Below are 21,980 nucleotides of genomic sequence, written 5' to 3'. Positions count from 1 at the left end.
AGCACAAAAAAACTATTAGGAAACAGGATTGCAGCAGAGCCTGACTAAGGAACAGGGATGGAGAAATTGCACCTGATTTTTTTTGGGGTGGTGGTGGTGGTGGAATTCCTTGGCTAAAAGAATTCCTGACTTAACCAATATCCATGATCATAACTGAGAATAAAGGTGCATTTGAATCATTTTTATTGTGATATTGCATATACAGTACAGTATTGGAGTATGCAACTGTCACAAAAGCATATATGTCATATTTCTACAATAAAAGAAAAATTAAACCCTTAAATTCCCCCAAAAATCTACAACTGTGATTCTTGTATTTTTTAAAGTATTTTTTAAAGTAATAATTTACAGTAACTCTTCAGAGAAATTTGATGAAGTTGCAACATTGCTCCACAGGAGATGTCTTGTGTGGACTCGTGCTATTCTTCAATACCAAAGGCATCCTGTATTAGCGGTAAGTATTTGATTTTTTTCACTGGAAGGGTTGGTGGCTGCCCACTCCATTCATCTTCATACTGAGAACAATGAAGAAGACAAAACAAGTTTACAGTTCTACATAATGCAATGGAAAGTAATCAGAAATGGCACCCAACACTAGGAAGCGGTAATGTCATTTTTCGATAAGTTATTTGTAAATAGATTGACAGTGTTACAGAACACTTACAATTAAAATTAAATGAAGATTTTTATCAAAAGATAAATGCACTCCTTAAAAGAGATGTGAAAGCAAAGGAAAACAATATGAAATCCAGTGGGGAATTTAGAAGAAAAATTTACAATTACTTTTAAGTCAATGCTTTAAGTAGTAGCCTATTGGTGTCATGATTTCCTCCCCACCCCCTCAGCTGAGTCTTTGTCTAAGGCATTAGAGATTAACCTACTCAAGACGCCTTGGCACGCCGCCTCTGGATGTGAGCCTGAGGCAACTTTCGCTTTTTTTTTCTGCCTTGTGATCTGTCTGTGTTCAGCGAGGGCCAATACAATGATTTTGTCCGTGAGGGTTGTGAGGGTTTGAACTGCTCAGGGAATAAGTTGCTGCAGGATCAAAAATGGTGCTGGCCTCTATCTGGAAAGCCTCTGTGGGCAGACTAGCAACAGCAGAGGAAGTCTCAATAAACCCTTCCTCTGGTGAGAGTTAAAGGGTGAAAGAAGGAAGCCAGATTTAAGTATCCTTTAAATTAAATTGTAAGGAAGCTGCCAAATATTAAAGGCTACTCTGAAGGTATGGGAGAAGTGACTGAATGTCTTTTAGCTAATAAAAAGATTATAAAGCTGTTTCATTACAAGTATTGGTCATGGTTCGTTCCTTCTCCCTGTGCTCAATAAGTACTGACCCAGTGATGAGGGGAGTACAACAGAAACGGGAACACGGGAATCAGGCTTTTGGTCCTATCACTAGTCATTTCCTAGAGATGGGCAAGCTTTCTTCAACTTGCATCATGTCATCCCAGTGTAATATGTGGGGGTGGCTCTGAGGTAAACAGGGATCACCGTTTTCTCTTAGAGCAGTGGTTCTCAACCTGGGGGTCGGGACCCCCAAGGGGGTTGCGAAGTGTTTTCTGGGGGGTCGCTGCCACTGTCCTGGGACAGCCCCCATCCTGGGCTGTCCAGGACTAACCCAGACGCCCTGTAACCCTGATCGGTCCGCGAGGGCAGGGAAGACCCCAAGCAGAGAGGTGAGGAACTGGCCGGCCGACAGCCAGAAGGAGCTGGGCTGTAGAGACGTGGTGGCGTGCCGCCGCACACCAGCTGTAGCCCCGCTGCCCAGCTGAGAGGTGGGTGGGCCAGCCCTGAGCGGGGTCACACCTGCGCCGGGCAGATGATGCGGCAGGATGTGTGGGAGGCCGAGGAAGCTCCCCTGGCTCGGCCAGTTCAGGTCTCGGAGGAGAAGAGGGCGGTCCCCCTTGAGGCCACTACAGCCACGTTGTTTTTACTTTTAGCAGCGCTCGGGTGGGGCGGGAGCTTCACCCTGGAATCCAAGTGCACATGTCTGTAGTGTGGCTTCACTTTTCTGCCCTGAGTCATCAGTTCCGCTCTGGCAAGGCCAAGGGGGAGAGTTGAGGTGCAGTTTGGGATTTCCCCCTTGAGCGCGCAGGTTCGGTGAGGCGCAGAAGGAGCGGTGACTGGTGGAGGGGAGAAAAAGGCATGACAAGTCCGAGCGGGATAAGCGGCCCTTGGCTTTTTCCTGGCCCTTCGCTCTCGTGAGGTGATTAAACGGAGCTCTGCTTTGAGGGATAACTGCAGTTCTGTGCACAAGCAGTGTCCCAGTCACAAGAGAGGGGGTTTCCTCGCGAGAGCCCCGGCCTGCTTGGAAGAGTTTTTGGGGAGAGAGGGGAGGTCAAGGAACGCAGTGCATGCTCAGAGGCACTCTTTCCTCTGTGCCAGGAAAGGTTGCCGCGCCACACAATCACAGCCGCTGCACAACAGGTGGTAGTACCGTTTGTTTTAAACTTTAAACTTTAAAATTTAAATTTAAAGTTTAAATTTAAAATTTAAATTATATATATGGATACCCTGGACTGCCAAAAAAACAAATGTGTTTTCTTTATCCTATTGAAAATGTCATTTATGCAAATTTATGCAAATGTGACGAGGGTCGCAGGTTACTTGGCAATTGTAAAAGGGGGTCGCGACTCGAAAAAGGTAGAGAACCACTCTCTTAGAGTTTATTTAGGAGTATAACAGCATAACAGTTGCAGTAAAGTTCATAAGCATAATGCTTACAAATAGGTACAGTTATTCTTTCTCTAAAGTTCTTTAAATAGATTTAGCCACAAAGGTTTCTCTTCTCATTTGTCACTTAGGAGTTGGACTCTATGGGCTTCGGCAAAACTTCCACCCTGTTGGAGGCGCAGATCCCAGCTAAGGAGTGGTAGGCACACTTTAGTCAGATCTTTGGGTCTCCTTTTGTTTTTCCTAATTGGGTTTTTGGCAAGTTCCTCCCATTGATCTATCTTTCTTGCCCCAGTGGTCTCCCATATCAACTTCTGAGATAAAACATCTGATCTCCTCCCTTTCTTCTGGCAAGGCCCCTGGGGAGGACATGATTCCATCAGAAAACACTTCCCTGACTGGTGGGCTCCTAATTTGGCCAATCTGTTTACCCAGATCAACACAACAGGTGTTTTCCCCTTAGGGTGGAAACACAGTATTGTGGTTCCAATATTTAAAATGGGGACAAATGGGTACCCAGTAACTATTGTCCAATTAGCTTGCTGAACATAGTCTCCAAAATGTACAATAAAGATCTCTTGGGCAAGCTGGAGGATTGGGAAGCCTCCAATCAAATCATCTGCCCAGAGCAATGGGCTTCAGAAAAGGGCAAAGTACAATTGATCATTGCCTGATCTTGCCCTAAAACGCATTGTTGCAATGTTAGTTTATGAAAATATACACAACATTCTAAATTTTGGCACCATCACTGCTATCCCTAACCTGAAGTTTCTAAAAGCTTCTTTGTGAATCAAGTGCTGTATCCCCCTAATGCAGGGGTGGGGAACCTTTTTCCTGCCAAGGGCCATTTGCACATTTATAACATCATTCAGGGGCCATACCAGGTATAAATCTCCTGGTGAAGGTGGGGGGGAGAGGCTAGGGTTGCCAGGTCTCCAGCCACCACCTGGAGGTTGGCAACCCCAGGGGAGGCCCCACAGAGAATGCCTGCAGGGCGCCCCTGCTCCCCCCTCCAGGCGGGAGGGCAGCCAGCAGTGGGCCCGAGCAAACGAGGCACCAGGGGGGTGCAGACCACAGTCGATTGGCAAGGGAGGAAGGAAAACAGAAAAAGAGGAAAAGGGAGGGAGGGAGAAAGAGAGAGAAAGGGAGAAAGAAATGGAGAGAGAGGGAGAAAGAAAGAAAAGGATGGTGGGAAAGAAAGAAAAGTATGGAGGGAAACAAAGAAAGAGACAGAAAAAGAGGGAGAAAGAGAGGGAGAGAAAGGAGAAAGAGTTACAGAAAAAGAGGAAGAAAAGAGAGAAAAGCCTTCCCCCCACACACACATACGCCGGCTCCGCGCCACTGGGCCCCAGTCTCCCCACTTTCCACACACACACACACACACACGGCGGCGCACAGAGCCCCACGCGACCAGACCCCTGTCTCCATGCTCTCCCCCCCACAGAGTCCACAAAAAAAACCCTCTCAAAGCCCGATCGGCTTCCACATGCATGCTCTGCTGCCGGGAGCCGCCGGCCTCTTTCCCCGCCTCCCTCTTGCTGCTCAACAGCCGACAGGCAGCGAGAGGGGCTTACAATGTGCCACAGCATTCCTGCATGCCACGGCTGTAGGGGGCAGCCTTGGGGGAAGCATCTCTCCTCTCCTCTCGCCGACCAACAGCCGACAGTTGGTGAGAGGAGGTCCAAAGGGCGCCGCAGTGCCCCTGTAAGCCGCAGCCCCAGGAACACCCTCGGGGAGGGCCGCCCTGTGCCCCGCCTCCGCAGCATGGCCCCAGAGCTCCCGAGGGCCACAAAAATTGTCCTCGGGGGCCGCATACGGCCCCCGGGCCTGAGGTTCCCCATCCCTGCCCTAATGCAACAACAGGAATCTTGTAATCCAACAAGTAGTTGGATCATATTACCATACTAACATTGGGAGATTAATGTCATGAAGACAGAATGAACTTCTAAAACTTTACTTCATTAACAACGACAGCACTTTTTAACTATCTAGTTGGTATTAGCAGTGGTTGGGTGGGTGGAGGAAGAAAACGTTTAAAGTTCAGGGACATTTTGCTTTGTTTGGGTTTTCTTGTTTGTTTTTTGGCTTGAGTGAACTTGAATAGCACATACTTAGAGAAGCTATCGGGACAATCTACATCTACCAAACCATCAGGGCCAATGATGAGAACATTTATTTAGAAAGTGGCAGATGGCTTGAAAATACTGCGGATTCAGCCAAATAAATGAGCATCAGACTATAGTTTCTGTGTGTCAAATATAATAATTAAACACTCTAGAAATACTCCATGTTAAATCACCACTGGGATAAACATATCACTGATATTGTTCAGAGAAGCAGCAAGGGGATTCAGATTCCATTTTCTCTTTAGTTTGATTCAATTTCCACTTTCCTCAACCTTCAATTTCCCCCCCCCACACACACACACACTGTATGTTTTTTCATTAAAATATACTCATTGAGACTATTTCATGTAATTAGAAACAATGAAAGCCAATACAATTCTTTCAGGTAAGATGGATACACATTGCTACTTTTAATCCAGATGTAATCTAATTTGAAACCATATTTCCCTTGATATTTACTATGGAGATACCCAAGTACTAAAACATGTAGTTTGTAATGATAGTGAGTGATGCATATATATTTAAATCACCTCTTTTCTAACAAAACACATGGAACCAGAAGTAAGAACTAGCTCTGAGTATACCAGTAGTTATATAAGTCCAGCAAAGTTTTAAAATTCAGAAACTGGATTCCTTGTTCTCAGTCATTATTATGTGAAACTTTATGTTTTGACAGCAACAAAATTTATAGGTTAGTAAATACTGTATTAGTAGAGGGTATGCACTCACTTTTAAGGATGTACAGGGGAATGCTATTTGGGTTTGTCTTGTTTGTTAAAATATTTTGTTTAAGTTTTTTTTTAAAATGTGCCTGTTACATACTCAAGACCATTACACCCTGCATCCAAACGGGATGAAATTCTCAGAGATTATGGCCCTCACTCAAGAGAAGTGCAGGAAGGCAAAGCCTTTCCTCCCATTTCTCTGACTGCTCTGTCCTTGTAATGATAATACTCCTTTCCTTTCTTTACACGTGAATAGGCAGAGTTATGCGTAACTGGGGCATGTGTGATAGATTCTATTACAAACAGAGATCTGATACCTCTTTCAGGTCCTTTCAGGTCCATGCAACATTAGGAGCATTTGCAGCCCCACAACAGGTCAAAAAGTGCTTCCATAGGGCTGATTCAAGTTGGGAAAATGGCAAGCGTGTAATGCCCCTCCCATCCAATACTGTGACATTTAGGGAATACTCTCAACTGCTGTGTGATTGTAGGGAAAGTGAGTCAGGATGGAGGAACCTCAGCCCAACTCATGGCCAGACATATCATCTAGTTTGCCCCTCACCTCTCCTTGGCCTTGTACGTGCATGTGTTTTTTTAAAAAAAATCTTTTAGGATGATAGGGGACTCAGCTCTCTGAGGAGTTTAGCTAGGTTTAATTCCTGTTTTGGTAAGAAAGGGAAAAATTAATATGGCCTGGGCAGCAGATTGCAGCGGAGAACTGGTGGATGAAGGAAGGGTTAAGCACCTCCTCCCCACTACCAAGGCCACTTGAAAATGTCCCCTGCCCACATGTGCCTTACAAGGAAAACAAAGGGTGGGGAACCCTGTGTTCCCCTTGGCTCTTCTGAGCTTATTCAGAATACATGCAAGAGCTATGAGTTTTTAAGGATGTATATGTGTATGCCTTTCAACCACAAATTCCCAGTATTTCAAGGTAAGTACCATCCCTGCATCCATCATCCTATCTACCTTATAGTACAGATTTGAAACACACAAATACACTCAATATTTCCAGTGGGTTATTGAAGGACTGGGTTTGTATTTTTTATAACTGCAGAAGTAAAACCTTATGTTTTGTGTCTTAACCTTAAAAAAAAAAACAGTTGGTTCTGCATGTAAACTACCACTGATGTCTAATATTCCTGGACCTTTTGATCAAAAATGTTTTTGATTTACCTGTAGAGGAAGTAAGATGGTCTGGAAAGCTGGAATTGGATGTTCTCTCCAGTTTAGCCCATCAACTAATTTCTTATAATTTACCTTTTCCTTGTCATCTTCAAACCTAAAATTAGATTGGATGATGCATATATTCAGTAAATAGTGTACTCTAGTACTTGACAACAATGAATATTCATTTCACATAATTTAAAACCTTAACATTGACATGAACATATGAACAATGAAGAGGGAAAACCCTTTTTCTGCATTGCATATAATGGTTTGGATTCTGCCCAAAATATCCACTGACAAATATCCACTGACAGTGAAAGGGGGAGCACAAATTACTTGCCTCCCCCTTTCCAGTGAAACCCAAAATGTTCCCCAAAATGCTGCTCCTGGGGTACAGGGAAGCCCCAAGGAAAAGCATAAAGGATGAATATGAATGAGAGGGGAGAATTGGCAACAAATCACACACCATTGCATCAGTGGAAATCTTAAGTTTATAATAGTTATCATCGTAATATTATTATTATGTTATTACATGATATTATTATATTCATAGTAGTGTTATTATTGCATTCAATTTGTGCTTTTAACTTCTAATATAGTTCTTTTGTCTCTTCTACACAATATGTGTCTTATTGCTTTTGGTCTACCAAGTGAACATCTTTAGGGAAACCTTGTTTAAGCATATCTGCAATAGAAGAATTAACAAATGCTGCTGAATAAAAGAAAATAAAGCTGATGTAATGCAGTTCATTTATTTTTATTTTGCATTAGATATTTAAATACATGCTTGGACTATGCTTTGAACAGTATCTGGAAATCAACTCACAGATAAGCTGTTGCCATGCCATCCCCAAAATTAACAGGTTGTAAGCACTTGGTCCATAGAAATCCGAAAACCACACCAGGAGACTTAGTAGTCCAAAAGAGTAGGTTTACTGGTAACATAGGCAAGCAGAGCTTAGAAATCAAAAGGCAGGAAGGGGGGGGGGAATGGCAAGCACTTGATTATATGAGAACACCAGAAAAGCAGCAGCAATACAGTCGCATGAGATAACCCCAAACAGTCTAGAAACACCAAGGCTCCCACGGGCACCCGCTAGCTTCAAAGGGAACAGGAATGCGAGCGTTTAGAGAAACAGTCCTTGAACGGGAGTCTGTGAGAAAACAAAACTATTTCAGACACAGCGAGCAGGCCTGACATCCTGCTCCCCTTAGGGGGCCCCCATCCTGCAAGGGGGACAGTTTGTGGGGGTAGGCATTGTGAAAGGCGCGCACCAGGTCCGGGGCAGAAACATCTCATGAACGAACCCATTCGTCATAGGCAGGGGGGAAGTGTTTCCAACGAACCAGGTACTGAAGAGAGCCATGACGGACACGAGAGTCCAGGATCTTAGCAATTTCAAAATGCTCCTCCCCTCCCACCATCACTGGTTGATTTGGAAGAGGTTTGGGATGCCATTGCGAGGATGCAATATGAGGTTTCAAGAGGCTTACATGGAAAACTGGATGGATGCGCCTCAGAGTCTTCGGAAGAGAGAGTTCCACGGTTACTGGATTAATGATTCGAGAAATGGGATAGGGATCTACGTATTTGGCACTGAGTTTATTACACGGGCGGGTGGACCGGAGGTTTTTTGTTGACAGGTAGACCAACTCTCCCACTTTAAAGTCCTGGTTAGGAGACCGGTGCTTGTTGGCTTGAGCTTTGTATTTACGTTTAGCCCGCTCCAGATTTTTTACTAGCCAGGGCCAGGTGGTATGAATCGCGTCCACCCAAGCTGCCACATCTTTACCACCCTCCTCCCCCGAAACGTCGATATGGCCAATAGGACCGAAGTCCTGGCCATATGCAGTTTGAAATGGGCTGAAACCTGTGGATTGGTGTACAGCATTGTTATAAGCATACTCAACAAAAGGCAACAACCCAACCCAATCATCCTGGTGGTAGTTCACATAACAACGGAGATAACATTCCAAAACTGCATTGACCCGTTCAGTTTGTCCATCAGTTTGGGGGTGGAAAGCACTAGAGAGACCCTGTTCCACCCCGACTAGTTTGAGGAAAGCCTTCCAAAATTTGGCAACATAACTACTTCCGCGGTCGCTCACAATCTTGCGCGGAAACAAATGCAGTCGGAAGACATGTGACACAAAGAGGCGGGCCAACTTTGGGGCAGAGGGAATACTAGCACACGGGACGAGATGCACCTGTTTAGAAAACAAGTCGGTAATAACCCATAAAACCGTTTTTCCCTCACTGAGGGGGAGATCAGTCATAAAATCCATAGCAATTTCTTCCCAGGGTCTAGAAGGGATCTCCAACGGTTGCAACAGTCCAGGGGGTTTCCCTTGGGATCGCTTGACAGTGGCGCAGACTGGACAACTGCGGATGAAGGAGTCCACGTCGGTGCGCATGCCCACCCACCAGAACTGCCTGCACAATAAGTGGAGAGTTTTTAAAAAGCCAAAGTGTCCCGCAGTTTTGGCTCCGTGGGCTAATTGCAGGACTTCCGAAGTACTTTGGGTACATACAATTTTGAGTCTTTGTACCAACAACCACCTCGTTCTAGCAGGCACAGGGGCAGTGCCTGAGCAGTGTGTTCAACCAGGCATTGGGCACGAAGGGAGTTTAGGAAGGAGTCAGGCAGGGTCATCCCCACCACGGAGGGGGGTGAAGCAGGGCTCGCTGGCAGTGGCAGTGGGGCAGAGGGGAGGACTGGTTGAGTTGGGGCACTAGGCGCAGAAGGCGTAGGTGGGTCCGGTGAGGGAGTCAATTCCCTCCTGACAGAGGCTCTGCTGTCCGCTGCTTGGGGCTGGGGCAGAGTTTGGGACCGAGTTTGTACAGCCAAAACTGGTAGAGCATCCCTTTGCGCCGGGGTGAATAAGGAGACCGTTGGACAGTCGATTTTCACCAGGTACTGGGGAAGCCTGGAAAGGGCATCAGCCAGTACGTTCTGCTTTCCAGGCACATGCTTGAGCACAAAACGGAATTGAGCAAAGAAGTCAGCCCAACGCTGTTGTTTTGCAGACAGTTTGTGGGCCCCCATGAGGGCCTCTAGATTTTTGTGATCAGTCCAAACCTCAAAGGGGGTCCTGGAACCCTCCAGAAACCCTCCAGAAATAGTGAGAGCATGGTGGACGGCTGCAGCTTCCTTCTCCCAAATTGGCCAGTTCAGTTGGGAGTGCGCGAACGTCTTTGAAAAATAAGCACAGGAGCGAAGAAGACCGTCTGGCCCCCATTGCAAAAGAGCCCCCCCATAGCTACGTCAGACGCATCCACTTGTACAATGAACATATGGTCAGGATCAGGATGCTGCAGTACAGGTTCAGAAGTGAAAAGCTGCTTGAGAGTTGTAAAGGCAGTTTGACATTGATCTGTCCAATGAATCTTGGTGGTGGGCAAAGTGGCAGAGACCCCCTTACCCTTAGTCTTTAGGAGGTCGGTGAGCGGCAGTGCCACTTGCGCAAAGTTGGGAATAAAACCACGGTAAAAATTGCCAAAGCCGAGAAACTGCTGCACTTGCTTGCGGGTGGAGGGAGGAGCCCAATCAAGCACAGACTGTATCTTAGCGGGGTCCATGGTGAGGCCCTGATGTGAAACTATGTATCCCAAGAAAGTTAACTGTTTTTGGTGGACCTCGCACTTAGATACCTTAGCATAGAGATGATTGTTTCTGAGACGCTTTAACACTTCCCTGACCAGAGCAACATGTTCATCCATGGAATTAGAGTAAATAAGGATATCATCGAGATAAACCACCACGCCCCGATATAATAAATCATGGGGGACCTCGTTAATGAGTTGCATGAAGACCCCCGGGGCCCCTTTTAACCCAAAAGGCATCACCAGAAATTCATACATTCCGAAGCAGCTAGAGAAGGCTGTGAACGGTTAGTCCCCGTCATGAATCCGGACCCGGTAATAAGCTTCAAGTAAGTCCAGTTTGGTGAAAATGCGCCCCTCCCTTAGTTGTCCTAAGATATCCGAGATCAGTGGGACGGGGTAGGCGTTGGTTTGGGTGACTGCGTTGAGTTTTCGAAAGTCAATGCACAAGCACAAGTCACCCGTCTTCTTACGGACAAAGAAAGCGGGGGCGGAGTTGGGAGCGGTTGATGGCCGAATGAACCCCCGAGCAAGATTTTTGTCTAGAAAGTCTCACAGTAAGGTGCGCTCGGAAACGCTCATAGGGTAAATTTTGCTTTTAGTCAGTTTGCAGTCTCCCACCACTTCAATAGCACAGTCCATTTTGCGGTGTGGGGGTAATGCATCACATTCTTTTACATCAAAAACATCCTCAAAATCTCGGTATACATTGGGTAATTGGGTCGATGGTAGGGCACTGGAGACTAAGGCTGAGGCGGGTGGAAGAACAACTGCGACCTCGCGTCGATGCTGGTCACTTAGGGTTGGTAAACGTAATAGTGTCAGCCTCCCAATCTATGGAGGGACTGTGCCCTTTGAGCCAGTTGATTCCCAAAATGACCTCGTATCGGACTGGAGCTATGGTAAAGTCTATCTGCTCCCAATGGGAACCGATGCCCATCGCTACTCCCTGTGTGCGACGGTCGACTGGCCCCCCTTTAAAGTGGCTACCGTCCATTTGGGCGAATTGGACAGGAGCCAGTAGATTTTTGGACTTGACTTGTAGAGCTGCAAACGTGGCCTCATTGATTAAAGAGCGCCCGCAGCCGGAATCTATGAGTGCTTTGACACGTAACTGGGGGCCCTTTTTATAGTGTTGTAACACTACGTCCACATTCACAGTATTTTCGACTTCACTCACCATGACAGGAGCCTTGGATTTTGCAGGGGTTTCTGCAGGGGTCTGTGGGGACGCTCCACTCACCACAGACCGTGTCCGTTTTTTGACAGGTCAAGAGGAGATTCCAGATTGAGAGCTGGGGAATGCCAATGATGGTCTTCGTCTGAAAAAGAAGAGCTGTCCCCCAATGGGGCACTTGTAATCACCCTACGGGGTCGATGGGTGCAGGGAGACTAGACGGTTCTCCGACATGAAGTGCAGAGGGTGTGGGTCGTCCCGGCGCTGCGCTGCGGGTGGCCACGGTGCCTCTGCGTTGAGGTCGTCCCCGAGCTCGAGGCAGTGCGTCCGGTCGAGTGGGTTCTGGATGTTGAGGACAAGCCGGTGCAAAGTGGCCCATAACACCGCAAATGAGACAGGCTCCTCTCTGGAAACGGGACTCGCGATCCAGAGGGAGCCGGGTTGGTCTCCGCGGGTTGGGATTCGAAGGTTTGGGGGGAGGTTTTTGACCGCCCCTCTCTTTGGCCCAATTCCGGACTAGGGAAACGAATCGCCGGCAGCTTTCTCCTTCCTCGGTCAGTAAAATCCAATCCTCAAGGGTATCTGGGTCGCCTTGCATATAAGTAGGGCTGTTGATTCGGTTCGGCCCGAACTGAAAAACAGCCAAATTTCCCGATTCGGTGGTTTTTAGTTCAGGACGAACCTAACTCAAAAATGGCGGGCAACCAGGGAGCCGAATTCAGCGAGTTCGGAAGTTCATGAATAAATCCGGCCAATTTGGGCCGTCAGTAAGCAGCATAACCGTCAGTAAGCAGCATTCTCCTTCCCCAGCTAATCGGTGGCCAAGCTGGGTCTTCTTCTGGCCAATCAGTCAGGATTGAGTACTGGAGGAATCAGCTGATGTGCGGCCCGGCCGGGGAGAGAGAGAGAGAGAGGGAAATCCTCGTGTGTGTGTGTGTGTGTGGGGGTGCTTGTGCACATTCGCTCCTTTCTGTGGCTGCAGGGGCATATTTTTTGGGGTACAGACCCCAAACTTTCAGCAGAGATTCAGACAAACCTTCTTAAGAGACCACCCAAGTTTTGTAAACATTGGGTCAGGGGGTCCCGAGATATGGGCTCCCCCCTTTTTTCTTTCCATGGCTGCAGGGGGTGCATTTTGGGGGGTACAGACCCCAAACTTTCAGTGGAGCTTCAGATGAGCCTTCTTAAGATACCCCCTAGGTTTTGTAAACATTGGGTCAGGGGGTATAGAGATATGGGCTCCACCCCTTTTCCCTCCCCCCTTTTCCATTTCCATGGCTGCAGGGGGCGCTTTTTTGGGATACAGCCCCCAAACTTTCAGCATAGCTTCAGACAATCCTTCTTAAGATACCACCCAAGTTTTGTACAGATGGGTTCAGTGGGGGCAGAAATATCGGCTCCCCTCTTTTCTCTTTCCATGGCTGCAGGGGGCGCATTTTTGGGGGTGCAGATCCCAAACTTTGAGCGGAGCTTCAGACAAGCCTTCTTAAGAGACCACCCAAGTTTTGTACAGATGGGTTCAGTGGGGGCAGAAATATCGGCTCCCCCCTTTTCTCTTTCCATGGCTGCAGGGGGCGCATTTTTGGGGGTGCAGATCCCAAACTTTGAGCGGAGCTTCAGACAAGCCTTCTTAAGAGACCGCCCAAATTTTGTAAACATTGGGTCAGGGCCCTCAGAGATATGGGCTTTCCCCTTTCCCCTTTTCCCTATTGGGATGAATGGATCACCCTGTATGCATCTCCAGAGCAAAACGTCCCGTGCTTAAATGAAATCGTCTTGGATTACCCAGTCCTCCTCCCAGCCCCTCCTAATGGAAAGAAGACAGCCACAGTAAGACCCCTTTGGGGGCTTTAAACTATACTTTTTCTCCTGAGTGTGTGTGTGTGTGGGAAAGCAGAGTCTGTGTGTGTGTGGGGAGGGAGCAGTTTCTGTGGGTGGGGGGGAAGCCAAAGGGGGCTTTTGCCCGTTCTGCCTGGGGGTGTGTTCCCCCTCGAGTCTCTCTCTCCCTGGTTTGAGGGGGGGGCTTCAGTTGTGTATCCTTAGGTTTTCCCTCATTCATAAGATTTGTTAGGTCTATTTTGATCCTTGCTCAAAACTGATTTTCAAATGGTGACTTAAAGAATGCATTTGCCTGGTCCCGAGTCTGATGCAAAAGGGGAAATTCCACCCCTCCTGCTCCTTATGCATAGCTAGCTACCTCTGTCCCTTTCCATGCTTTGCACAGTTGCAAAGGTGTTGCTTTACTTGTTTGTGTTGCTTTGCAGCTGGGTTGATTTGCAAACTTCTCAGCTGTTTGTTGGGGCTGGGAGCTTTGTGCGTGGGCGGCAAGCTCTGCTCAGAGATGCACATTAAGGGTGGGGGGACCTTTCGGGGCCCATATCTCAGCCCCCGACCCAATCTTTACAAAACTTGGGGGGTCTGGCAAGAAGGGTCCTTTGAAGCTCCGCTGAAAGTTTGGGACCTCTAACCCAAAAAATGCCCCCCCCAGAGCCGCGGAAAGGTGCGGTTGTGTTTTTAATGGCTTTATTCGGCCGAATTTTTTCCCCGAACTTTGAATTCCCGCCGAATTGCACGGACCCGACGTGGGGAAGTTCGGACTTTGGCATATGCCGAATCTAAACGGGCCGAATTCAGCCGAATCCGAACTATACCGAATTTTTTTTAATTCAACAGCTCTACATGTAAGACCAGTTCAAAATGTCCGGGTGCAAAGCTTCTCAGAAGTAGTGGATAAGGGTAGCTTCAGGCCAGTCCACTACTTTACTCGCGAGTCGTTGGAATTCATCTGCGAATTCCCGAACCGGAGAGGAGCCTTGCCTGAGTTGCAAAAGTTCCGCTTTGGCTCTCTCTCCCATGAAGGGCTCCTCAAAGCACCTCCTTAAGACAAACATAAAATTGTTGAGGGAGCGAATGGAGCGGGACCTTGTATCGAACTGGAGAATCATCCAGTCGGCCGCTTTCTCCGTTAACAGGGAAGCAACGAAACGGACGCGGCTATCTTCGGTAGGGAAGAATTGTCTTTGCTCCCTCATATAACTATCCACATGATGTAAAAAACGGGGCAGAGTTTCAACTGAATCAACTTGGGTTGTCTCCATGGCATTGGGGGTGCAGGTGATTGTCCAGGAATTGGTGCCCCCGGCAACCCCGGTGCACCCGGTAGCAATGGTAAAGCAGGTACGATAGGTACAACGGGAACCCCCCCGGGTGTCATGGGGCCTCCGCCAGGAGCGGCGGGTCCTCCGCCAGGAGCAGCGGGTCCTCCGCCAGGAGGAACCACCGGCGCAGCTGGTTGCTGTGGCAGTTGCTGTGGTGGTTGCTGCGGTGGCTGCTGTGGTGTCACGGGAGCCGGGGCAACTGGTGCGGTTTGGGCCCATTGTAACTGGTCGTTGTCCCGGAGTACCAGAGCCAGTTGGTCTTGTAAGCGCGCCACCTGTTCCATAAGGTCCAAATTTTGGATCCGCAACAAAAACACATCGTCGCCGGTACCGCCAGCGCGGCGGGATTGGCTGACCCGTAAATTAGTAGCCCAGAGTGATTCCCCACCATATAGGTCCTCCTCGTCGGAATCATCCGGCAGATTGGGCAAAGTCCCCGTGAACCTGCGGGCGCGTTGGACGCTGCACGACGGGACGAAAGTCGGGGAGAACGAGGGAAAATCAAGACCCCGGGTTGTCGGGGGCGTGTGCCAGATCGCGCCCGTTCGGCAGCCAAGCGTTCCTTCTCCTCCTGTTCAGCCCGAGCCCTGGCCGCGGCATCCACCGCTGCCCGCGCCTGATCCTCAGCCTTCTTGCATTCAGCTAAGGCCTGGTCGGCCGTCAACTTAGTGGTGAGGGCTGTGGTAACCAGTGGGAGAGCCTCCAGTTCCAAAGCCAAGAGGAGTTCAGAGGGGTCAGTAAGATCCAACAGCGGTTGGATCTGCACCGCCAAGGCCGTCGCACCGGCACCGAAGTCAGGGGTCAGAAGCTTTGTGATTTCAGCCACCGAAATCGTCGCCGAGGTCTTGCCCTGCAAGAGTACAGCCACCCGTGTTGCTACCGCTTTTGCCTCCGTTTGGCAAAGCTGGGGGTCCGGTGCGGCTGGCGTCGCCATATTTGGTGGTTCAGCAGGGCGGATTGGGACCCCTGCCTGATCCAACTGTGTGTCACTGGAGGTTAGTCCCACCAACAGGCTAGTTAGCAACTGCAAATCCTCCGCTGCCAAGTGAGTATCCCCCACCAACCAGTCCAGGGTGTGGAGGTCTTGGCGAGCACTGGCGTCCGTGACCTCGGACATCCAGGGAACAGTCGTGGCCAGAGAACACCACTGAGCTCGAACAAGTCCAGTTAGGCGGTTGACTTCCGCGTCAGTATGATGTATCTCAGCTAAAACGTCCCGTGCTAAATCGGGGTCGTCGTCTGCTGTCCCCAAGGGAAGGAACCAAGGATGGAAGCCTTCCAGGGCTCCGGGCAGGAACCCACCACCCGAGCGAACCACACGGGGCTCCAGCCACGGGTAGATAACTCGGAGAGCACCGTCCTAGCTCCACTCTGAGCAGCAGGCGAACCCTCCGGGGCTCTAGCCTGACAGGTGAAAGAGGTGTGATTCCTGCCTTAATGTAAGCACTTGGTCCATAGAAAATCAAAAACCACACCAGGAGACTTAGTAGTCCAAAAGAGTAGGTTTACTGGTAACATAGGCAAGCAGAGCTTAGAAATCAAAAGGCAGGAAGAGGGGGGGGGGGAAATGGCAAGCACTTGATTATATGAGAACACCAGAAAAGCAGCAGCAATACAGTCTCATGAGATAACCCCAAACAGTCTAGAAACACCAAGGCTCTCACGGGTACCCGCTAGCTTCAAAGGGAACAGGAATGCGAGCGTTTAGAGAAACAGTCCTTGAACGGGAGTCTGTGAGAAAATGAAACTATTTCAGACACAGCGAGCAGGCCTGACACACGTTAGGCTATTATTTTGATAAACTAAACAGACACTCCTCCCTCCTGAATTATCAGAGCTGTCAGTTCTTCTTGTTTTGCCAGTTTTGGGGGAAAGGTGAAGATGAAAGCTGGACTTGAGCCTTTGTTCCCTTCCTCTTATCCTCCAAGCAGGTGATTAGCCTTCCTCCCCTGTCAGGCCATGTTCACTCCAGGCACCTCTCTGATTGCTGAATGTTCAGTTTTCCTACCTCACTCCAGCATGCTTCCCCCAAAAAAGATCTCAAATACATAACACAGCAGCTTAGTTCAGACATACCGTGAAACCATGGTTTCTTTTGATGAACCAGAATTCAGCTCATAACCACTCAAATTCTGGTTTACCTTGTCAAATACTGGTTTCATTTCTGGTTGCCTAAGAGAGCATCAGCAGAGAACAAGCTAGGATTAAACCAGGATGTCTACATTCAGACATCATGTGAAACCATAGTAAACACCAATTATGGTTAATGACTAGAGTTGCCTGGCTTCCCACTGTGGCAGGAGACCTTCCACCAGCAACCCTCCCTTCCTGTTGCAGCTTGAAGAGGTGGTGGGAGAAAAATAAACAAAATAAAAAAATCACCAGTGGGCTGATGGTGTCACTTCTGGGGAAAAACCTGAAGTAATGTCAGTATTGTCTACGAATCGTGGGAAACTCTATAGTTTTACCCTAGAGTTTCTGGCAATTACTAGAGAAACATGATGTCACTTTTGAATTTCCCCAGAAGTGACATCACACCATTACCAATGGCATGCCCCCCAAGTGTCCTGCCCCCCCCCAGACTCATAGAATTGGCATTGGGGTAGTGCACAAACACCTGGTTTCTTTAAATGAAACAAAATCCTCTGGGTCAGATGAATTGCACCCAAGGGTACTCAAAGAACTTGCAGATGTAATTTCGGAACCTCTGTCCATTATTTTTGAAAAGTCTTGGAAAACAGGTGAGGTACAAGAAGATTGGAGGCGGGCAAATGTTGTCCCCATCTTCAAGAAGGGGAAAAAGGAGGATCCGGGTAACTACCGACCCATCAGCTTGATTTCTATACCAGAAAAAATGTTTGAACAAATCATCAAACAGTCAGTCCTTGAGCATTTAGAAAGGATGGATCTGATCACAAAGAGCCAGCATGGGTTTCTCAAGAAGAAGTCATGTCAGACTAATCTTTTCTCCTTTTTTGAGAAAGTTACTACCTTGCTGGATCAGGGGAATGCAGTAGACATAGTTTATCTAGATTTCTGTAATTCTTTTGATAAGGTTCCACATAGTATTCTAGTTGACAAATTGGGAAAACGTGGTTTAGATCCTATTATTGTTAGGTGGATCTGCAACTGGTTGACAGATCGTACCTAAAGAGTGCTAGTTAATGGTTCCTCATCCACTTGGAGAGAAGTGACTAGTGGAGTTCCTCAGGGATCTGTGCTGGGCCCTGTGTTGTTCAACATCTTTATAAATGATTTGAATTAAGGAATAAAGGGGATGCTTATTAAATTTGCAGATGATACTAAATTGGGAGGGGTAGCAAATACGGTAGAAGACAGAGCTAAGATGCAGGATGATCTTGACAGGCTGGAGAAGTGGGCTAGAACTAATAAAATGCACTTCAACAAAGACAAATGTAAAGTTCTGCATTTAGGTAGGAAAAATCAAATGCATAATTATAGGATAGGGGAGACTTGTCTGAGCAGTAGTGTGTGTGAAAGGGATCTTGGGGTCTTAGCAGACCAAACACTGAACATGGGTCAGCAATGTGATGCGGTAACTAAAAAGGCAAATGCAGTCTTGGGCTGCATCAACAGAAGTATAGTGTCCAGATCATGCGAAGTGATGGTATCGCTTTACTCTGCTCTGGTTAGACCTCAACTAGAGTGCTGTGTTCAGTTTTGGGCACCACAATTTTAAAAAGGTGTAGACAAGCTGGAACGTGTCCAGAGGAGGGCAACAAAGATGGTGAGGGGTCTGGAGACCAAGTCCTATGAGGAAAGGTTGAAGGAGCTGGGTATGTTTAGCCTGAAGAGGAGGAGACTGAGAGGGGATATGATAACCATGTTCAAGTATTTGAGGGGCTGTCATATTGAGGATGGTGCCGAGTTGTTTTCTGTTGCCCAAGAAGGTCGGACCAGAACCAACGGGTTGAAATTAAATCAAAAGAGTTTCCGTCTAGACATTAGAATTTTCTAACAGTTAGAGCGGTTCCTCAGTGGAACAGGCTTCCTCGGGAGGTGGTAAGCTCTCCTTCCCTGGAGGTTTTTAAGAAGAGGTTAGATGGCCATCTGTCAGCAATGCTGATTCTGTGACCTTAGGCAGATGATGAGAGGGAGGGCATCTTGGCCATCTTCTGGTCACTAGGTGTATGGGGGAGGAAATTGTGAATTTCCTGCATTGTGCAGAGGGTTGGACTTGATGGCCCTGGTTGTCCCTTCCAACTCTATGATTCTATGACTCCCACAGGTAGCCAGGCCACGCCTGGTAACACTGTTAATGAACCAATTTCAAACCCTGACTTCAAGTCCCGGTTTTACAAATCCTAACTAAGCGTAGTTAGTAGAGTGCCCTTCATTCAGAAAATCATATTAACCATAGCTAGTTTAATTAAACCAAGGTTTCCCATGACATCTGACTGAATCTCTGCACTATCTTTAGGAATTTTATAACTGTAAGGCTAAAGAAAGATGGTGGAACTATTAAAAATAAAGGGAGTCATTTAACTTGGGAGCATTCACAATTGTTCACTGAATAAACAATGCAGAAAAATGCAAGCAGAAAAAAAGCAAAGTGTACAGACCAGCAACACGGCCTCTACCTCCGCCTCTCTACTTTCTTTTATGTTTTTAGCTGATCTGCTAGCCTGAACTGTTGGCAGGGGAGTCTTGGTCTGTCTAGCTGCCATTAGTATAGGGAGGACTTGGGGAAGGGTTTAATTTACACTCTGAATTCTCAAGAAGAGCACCCTAGCTGAATATTAAACCCCTCATCTTGGATGTTACACCATGGTTGAGTGGTCTAGGAGCCTTTAGCTAGAACGGTACAGGCAGAAATAAAGTATGAGTTTTCCTGTACTTAGAGGAGAGAAAAATGTCAAACATTTATGTTTGAATTAGAAATATTAAAAACCCAACAAAACCAAGTAGACGAAAATTATGGTAGTGACCCCTGAGCCAAATCAAAGCAGGTCTAGCTATGTTCCTGCATTCGCTTGCTGATGGGGAATCTGGACAACTGCCACAAATATGTTTTACATTATTAAAATTATTCTTCTGGTTTGGGGCAAGCAATCACTTATCACATAAAAATACTGAACCAATAAATTCCCATGTTTTAAAAGATTATAGTCAAAATCCTAGATAATAATTATTTCCAAATCCTTTATGTTTAAATAGCAAACACACCCAATAAAAGACAACTAGCATGAAACCTGATTTGGACATGGATTGTAGGATAAAAAGTATGCTTCCACTAACTCTATAGCTCTTGTCTTTTTTAAAAATTACAACTAGCTTTCATCATGTAATAATCCTATGGAGAAACATTATATTGCTACATTATTTAACATCCTGTAATTTAATTAATAGGTTTTACTATTCTGTACTCAAAATATAATATTGATATTTGGCTGGTTCCAAAAAGACTGGAGGAGAATGATAGAGCAATAGTTTTAACCCTGATGGCTAGGGAATGGAAACCGGGCAGATGTGTGTGCAGAGTCTGGTGAAAATGTCAGGACTCAGAGATGCACATCTTTTAAGAGCAGGCCCAAAGCCCTAGAGAATTCCTTGTCCTTCTCCAGTGGCTAATATTCCTGGGCATCTTTTCCACTTTCTCTCATTTTGACCATTTTCACCATACATTTCTTAGTTATTGCCCCAAATCACTCAGTCAATCCAAATTTTTGGATGCAGCCTTCATTATATTAAAAATTGCACAAGAACATGTAATTTAAAATCAAAATTTTGGTCACAGGCCTTTGTATGAGAGGGCTTTTTGAGGTATGCACAATAGATATAGGCCTAATTATTTCTCACATCCTCTGAGGGTGCCACAGACAACAATATTGCCATATTATATCCGTCTTCATCACAGCCATCTACTGTGGAATGTTTCCTCCCTATATGCCTTTCCAATCAGATCCCCCAGTCAATAGATGGCAAGTGGGTAAGAATAAAGCAGACATCAGATGCTTCTACAAGCACCAGATGACCAGCATGGAGAAGAACAAAGTCTTTTCTCATCCCTTTTCAACTCCCATCTCCTTTCCCAACAACTGATTAAAGAGGGAAATGTATCAGATTTAAATTGTATGTCCATCATGCTGCTCATACATTTGGGGGAGACAGGGAAACACTAGGCTATCAGTTTTGATGAACAAAGTTTTTGTGTTAGATGGACAAAAAAAGTTGAGTGTACACAACACAATTTAACAGGAGAGGAAGATTCTCAGAAGAAGAGAATATGGGTGTCAGCCCCTCTGAGGCTCGGGGATGACAACCTACACAGCATTGGTGCAGAAAGGGAAAGGTACCTGGGTCTACCTCTCTTGCTCCTCATTTGACTTTCTCTAAAAAACACCCCCCCCCAAAATACCCAAAGACTATTGACTGTCTTGCCAATATCCATCTGTATACCTTTTCACTGTTTCCATAAAAGTTCAAACTGTGTGTTGATGTATCAAAAAAAAAAACCCAAACCCAAACCCACCATATTCATCCCACCTCTAAAACTAGAATCATACAACTCAGGAAACAACCAGGAATGCATTCCAATTTTCAGTTTGTTGGATCACGTTTTTAGAGAATGAGCCAAAAAGTTTGGTATAGTATTGTGGGAAACTGTTAAAGCACTTATGATGCCTTAAGTCATCTTAATTACAATCCAGTTGCCATGGCAAATTTGATTAATGTCAATATTTTAGATAAGTAATGTATTTCTTTGGTCCAGTTTGTGCTGTAGCATATTTGAGATTAACACTACATTTCTAAATATCCTGGGTTTCAATTCACAGTATGCTGGTGCCCGTAGGCAACAATCACATAGCTGATTCAATAAAGACTAACTAAAACTCTCACCTTATGAAATGAATTTAAAGCCAGGTTATAAATGCAATACAGCTTCATATTGTTCCTTCACAGTTTATACATCTAAAAGGCCATCTCTTAAATGCTTAGTAATTTTTTCTCTACTGAAAGGACACAATTCTCTTCTCTGGCTGCATTTATTTAATTATTGTTTTACAGAAAAGGAGACAGAATTCATTATTTCACTCCTGGATTCTGGCTTTCCTAAAACAGCATTTGGCAGTTCAGGTTAGTGGGAGTTCTAAAAATGAATTTATTTTAGTCAGATTAATGGGAGTTCCAAAAATGAATTATTTTACTCCCTTTGTCAAATGCTCATGACCAGGTGTCAGAAATGATATATATATGCAGCAAATTGCAAAAAATGTGCCTTGCATTCATTAATGTGCCTTTAAAATCAGGAAAATACTAAGCATTATCTGCTGATGTCCCTTGATTGTGATGAGGTATAAAAAACTTAAAATGACATTTCTTGTT

The 21,980-nt window shown here is 46.4% G+C and overlaps 1 protein-coding gene across 1 annotated transcript in view; it reads right to left on the bottom strand.

The window, feature by feature from the left end:
* Window positions 1-342: 342 nt before the first annotated feature.
* The window catches only part of EFHC2 (EF-hand domain containing 2), a 127,997-nt gene continuing 106,359 nt past the window's right edge, over window positions 343-21,980 (bottom strand). The window contains exons 14-15 of the mRNA XM_056858428.1: window positions 6,701-6,806; window positions 343-515 (exon numbers count right to left, since the gene is read on the bottom strand). Coding sequence (XP_056714406.1) covers window positions 420-515; window positions 6,701-6,806 — 202 coding nt within the window. The 3' untranslated portion in view covers window positions 343-419. The remainder of the gene's footprint in view (window positions 516-6,700; window positions 6,807-21,980) is intronic.

This window comes from Euleptes europaea, chromosome 12 (genome assembly GCF_029931775.1).
Source record: "Euleptes europaea isolate rEulEur1 chromosome 12, rEulEur1.hap1, whole genome shotgun sequence".
In the NCBI taxonomy this organism is placed as follows: domain Eukaryota; kingdom Metazoa; phylum Chordata; class Lepidosauria; order Squamata; family Sphaerodactylidae; genus Euleptes; species Euleptes europaea.
Note: the sequence above shows the minus strand (reverse complement) of the source record. Positions and strands in the feature narration are given on the sequence as shown.